General features: G+C 57.4%; 1 protein-coding gene across 1 annotated transcript; it reads right to left on the bottom strand.

Annotated features, from left to right (window-relative positions):
• Nucleotides 1–2,424: 2,424 nt before the first annotated feature.
• Nucleotides 2,425–4,856, bottom strand: NEU2 (neuraminidase 2). The gene is made up of 2 exons (XM_069465931.1): nucleotides 4,656–4,856; nucleotides 2,425–3,363 (listed from the first exon to the last, which is right to left on the bottom strand). The coding sequence occupies exons 1-2, from the start codon at nucleotides 4,854–4,856 to the stop codon at nucleotides 2,425–2,427; spliced, it is 1,140 nt and encodes a 379-aa protein (XP_069322032.1).
• Nucleotides 4,857–5,071: the final 215 nt, after the last annotated feature.

Consider the following 5,071-nt stretch of genomic DNA (forward strand, 5'->3'; position numbering starts at 1 on the left):
GCCTAGCTCACAGCAACCTCAAACTCCTGGGCTTAAGCGATCCTACTGCCTCAGCCTCCCGAGTAGCTGGGACTACAGGCATGTGCCACCATGCCCGGCTAATTTTTTCTATATATATTTTAGTTGTCCAGATAATTTCTTTCTATTTTTAGTAGAGACGGGGTCTCGCTCTTGCTCAGGCTGATCTTGAACTCCTGACCTTGAGGGATCCACCCGCCTCGGCCTCCCAAAGTGCTAGGATTACAGGCGTGAGCCACCGCGCCCGGCCTGCCAGCAGTTATTCTTATTCATTAGAATAACTTGAGGAGCTTTTGAAAAAATACCCCTACCTGGGCCCCGCCACCAGAGATTCTGAACCCGTTGGCCGGGGTGAAGTCCAGGCAGGAGAATTGTTTTAAAAGCTCCCCAGGGAATTCTAATATCCCTGTTGGAGTAGTTGGAGTTGAGAGCCACCGATCTCTGTGAATGGGTAGAGTCTAAGAGAGTGACATTCTGCTTGGCAGTGACCACATGCCCCAGCCTATTCCTGCCTCTCTCAAGCCCCTCAGCAGATGGGTGGCTCTTCCAGGGTAGCAAGTGGAGGCACAATCCTCAGTGGGTCCTCCTCCTTCAAGCCACTCAGTTTGCCTGGGGCAGTTCTGATTAATACCTATTGCCCTGGTGTAATTATTAGTAGAGCTTCCCTTTCACTCTCAAAAGTGTCCCAGTTTGGGTAGTACACTACAGATCACCCTACCCTTTAACCTCCTGAGGATGTGCTGCCCTGGCCTGCCATGTTCCATGTCCCCATTCCCCAGGGCTCAGCTCCCACTCCACCCCCAGCTACCTTGAGTGGTTTGGAGGACATCAGGTATGCGTCCCCAGAACGGAAGAGCCTGACTTTCCATCCCAGCAGTGACTGGGTCCTAATTCCTCATCCTTCCAGCTGGATTTCTTAAAATCCCACATGGAAAAGCAGCACCCAGATAGGAGGCTGGCGCCTCTGGCTCCCTCACTGTGGAAATTCTATTTAAACACCACTTGGCCAGACAGAGATACCACTCAGCTGCAAGAACCTATGACTATTGTCCCCCATGCCCCCCCGGGGTGGGACAGCAAAGTAGAGGGGCTCTGGTGGGGGGAGAGGGCAAGTGCATTCTTCCAAAGGACTTGTGACAAAGGCCCCTGAAGGTCCCCAGAAGTCAGAAAGCTGTTGGCCTTCTCCACCCAGGCCAGGTTCTCTCTCAGGTTGTCACCCCTGGAGACAACCGGGGTGCAGCCTGCTCCCCGCCCTTTCTGTCTGGCGAGAATTCCACAAGTGCAGCGCCCGTCCCCTCTCTCTTCACCTCCACCTGGTTCTACCTGTCTCCGCAAAGACCAAGTGTCCCACGGCAGCTCCACGTCACAGATGCACATCCAACAGCCTCGCCCTCCCCGCCCCCTCGATTCTTCTCAATCATCTCATTTATCTGAGTTTCATTCCTGCCTTTAGCCACGTGGCCTGCACACAGATAACTCATGATGGCTAGTGGGTTGAATGGGGCCCTAAAAGGATATATATGTCCAAGTCCTAACCCCCGGAATCTGTGAAAAAGGGTCTTTGCAGATGTAATTAAGTTAAGGATCTTGAGAGATAAGACCATCCCGGACTATCTGGGGGCCCTAAATCCAGTGACAAGGGTCCTTACAAGAGACAGAAGAGAGGACGCTGGAGCAGGAGGAGGAGGTGTAGGTGAGGCTGGAGAGGAGCCGCCACAGCCAGGGAGCAGCCGGCATGGCCGGGCCCCCAGAAGCTGCAAGAAGCAGGGAAGGATCCTCCCTAGAGTCCCCAAGGGAGCACAGCCCTGTGCGCACCTTGACATCAGGCTTGACATCAGAACCCTGAGAGAATAAATTTCTGCTGCTTTAGCACCAAGATTGAGGTAATTTTTTACGGCGGTCCTAGGACGCCAATACAATCACTCAAGCCAGCTTAACTCTCCCAGGCCCTCTGCTCCCTGCAGGCTAGTCCCCCTGCTGTCTGCTCCAAAGCGTCAGCTAGAACACGCACGGAGGCACATGGACACACACACACACATCTCTGCTAATTCACCTCTCTGTCTCGGCCTTTCCTGGAACACGATGGGAGGAGCAATGGGCTGGACTAGGTCACTCATCGAGACCTGCACAAGGCTGGCAGTGGGCACAGGCAGGTTGAGCCACCCTGCAGGGCTCGTGGCGCCCTCCCTGTCCAGGGGCTGCAGAAGCCGGGCTTCTTCCGTTTCTGAGCTGAAAATAGAATCCTCTGGGAAGACTGCAAGGACGAAGGAGGAAAAGGGCCACGAGGCAGCCTCTGTACACGCCAACACGAGTGGTCGCCAAGCCCAGAGGACACCGGAAGAAAAAAATAATGACCCCTCAGCCGGCGTGTGGCAGCAGAACCCTCGTCGCCGGTGCGCAGCGGGCTCACTGGGGCGCGAGTTCAGCCGGGAAGGCTTGTTTCAGGGTGAACATGAGAAAGACGACTGCCTCGTTATCGTCCGATTCGTACAGACACCCGAACTGGGGGGACCCGTCGGGGCCGGTCCCCATGCTCTGGAGGTCTGAGTAGGCGCAGCTGCCCGTGGCCAGCAGGACCGGCTCCGACCAGGCCTCGGGGGCCGGGGGCCACTTGTGGAGGTAGGCGCCCAGGTCGGACCTCCGCCGGGGGTCCGTCGGGTGGGTGTAGAGTAGCCATTGTTCTGAGGAGCCTGACCCTGAGCTGGGCCTGGGGAAGCTGATGACGCTCCCGTGGCAGCCGCCGGGAGGTTCCACGAGCTTCTCCACTGGTTGGGTCTCCTCAAAGTCAAGCCCACTGTTGGTGCTGCGGGCCTGGACCCTGGCTCTGTGGGAGCTTCTAGCATTGAGGTACACCAGCCTCTGTCCCCCAGCCTCGACTTCAGCCACTTGGCACTCCAGGGTCTCCTGGGCCAGAAAGTTCCCTCTCTCCCACGTGTGCCCATGGTCGTGACTGAGGAAGCAGAAGGCCGAGGGGGACGGCCGCCCGGGGGAGCGCGGGTTCCGGTAGGCGTAGGCTGGCACCACCAGGCTCTGTGTCCTGTTGTGCAGCTGCAGGCAGTGCCCCGGGCCCACCGCGAAGGTGGCCCAATCCTTGTGGGCCGCGCCAATGGCCGAGCTGGTGAGGTCTTTGGCGGGACTCCAGGTCCTCCCGTGGTCCATGCTGGTGACAAGGCACAGCCGCGTCACATTGACCCCACTGTGCAGCTGGTGGTGCTCGGAGACCTGTCCTAGGACAGCAATGAAGAAGAGGAAAACGGTCCCTGTGTGCTCGTCGTACAAGGGGCAGGGGTTCATAGAGCGGTGGCCGTCCAGCCGGGCTTGGGCCAGCACCTCTTGAGCTTGCCACTGGGTGTGGAGAGAGGAAGGAGAAGCACAACCTTGAAATAACCAAGGGCACGGGAGCTGCACACTTGGGGACAGGTGGGGACGGTGTGTCTCATGGGGTTAGAGTCAAGGGTCATTGGGGAGAACTTGTCACCCAGTGCTCGTGTCCTACAACACCTCCCAGAGCGTGAGGCCGGGCCTCCACCTCCCTCCCTCCAAGGCAGCCACTATTCACCTGAGCAGCACCATTTCTCCTATCCCCGTTGATACATATTTACAGAGCTCCGCCCACATGCTAGACCCCAAGACGCAAAGATGACTCAGGCACAAGCCACCCCTAGCTCATCCTGGTCCCCCCCACCCGCGCTCCAGCCCAGTCCAGCCTGCCATCCTTGAAAACGCTGCAGACTGCAACAGCCTGACCCGTGCCAGACGGAAGATGACAATCACCTCCCACCTTCTCACACCGTACTCTACTCACACAGCCGGGTCACACTGGGCCTCCACAGTCCTACGTCACACATGCTGCCGCTCTGCTATTTGTCCCAGCTCAACAGCTGCCCCAGTGAGCAGTTCTAAGTGCAGACACAGTGCCAAAAGTCTAACCTCCACTGCTTCATCTACTGCCCAGCCCTGGGGGACAAGTGTTATTAGCTCCTTCTTACACCTGGAGAACAAGAGGCTGAGATTGGGTAGAGGGGTTACCTGGGCCACGCCTCTGGTAAGTGGTGGAGCCGGGACTCGAACCCAGGTCCATCTGCTTTCGATCCCATGTTTTGGACAGCTACTATGTAGTAATGACCATAAAGGAATGCTAATAATAATTTCAAACCGTTGGAATATGATGAGCCAGTCTTGAGTGCCTTCGTCAAGATTAATTACTTGATCTACACGCTGGAACTTCAGGACATAAACAATCATCCCAACCCACCCACTTCCCAGGTTAATTTGACTCGAAGGATACAACCCCCCAGTTATGTAAGACTGAACTACCACTCCCCTGGGCTCTCAAGGATGCTGGGAAACAGGTCCAGCCACGCAACAAGGCAGACGCAACCAGGCCAGCTGGTTCATGGTGAACTCGTGTGAGGTCCGAGTACTCACAGGGCAGCTTCTCTGCCCCACCCCTGGGTGGCTCCCTGGCTCCCTCCTGGGCTCCGATGTGTCTTTTCCCTCCATCCCCCAGATCTCAGCCATCTAGGGATGGAACTGCCCCTACGTTCCATGACATCCAGGCCTGGCTCCCCCTGCACACCAGCAAAGGGGTGTGCGTAGAGCCACGATGTAGCAGTTGTAGCCACGCCCTGCCTCACCTGGACCCGGTGGGCGGACGCATTGTAGCTTCCTCTGCGTAGGACAATCAGCTCTGCGTCCTCATCCTTCTTGCTCTTCCGCCGTTCCGCAAAGGCCAGCAGGGTCTCCTGCCGTGGCAGGTAGAGCAGAGCAGGGATTCTGTAGGCCTGGGCTCCCAACTGGAACACTCTTTCCTTCTGCAGGACGGGGCAGGACGCCATGGGGCTGCGGCGGGCAGGAAGAGAAGACGAGTCACCTTCTCTCACACCTGAGATGGGGCCAGAGTCACCCACCAAGACAGGTGGCGCTCACCCCATGGGCAGGGGGCCTGTCCTCTCCCACATGGGGTTCGCTCTCCTTTCTTTCACCCTCAGACCGTAGGTACCAATTCTGCATTCAGCTCCCCTGGCGTTGGGCTCATGAGACATCGGGAGGG

This window comes from Eulemur rufifrons, chromosome 1 (genome assembly GCF_041146395.1).
Source record: "Eulemur rufifrons isolate Redbay chromosome 1, OSU_ERuf_1, whole genome shotgun sequence".
In the NCBI taxonomy this organism is placed as follows: domain Eukaryota; kingdom Metazoa; phylum Chordata; class Mammalia; order Primates; family Lemuridae; genus Eulemur; species Eulemur rufifrons.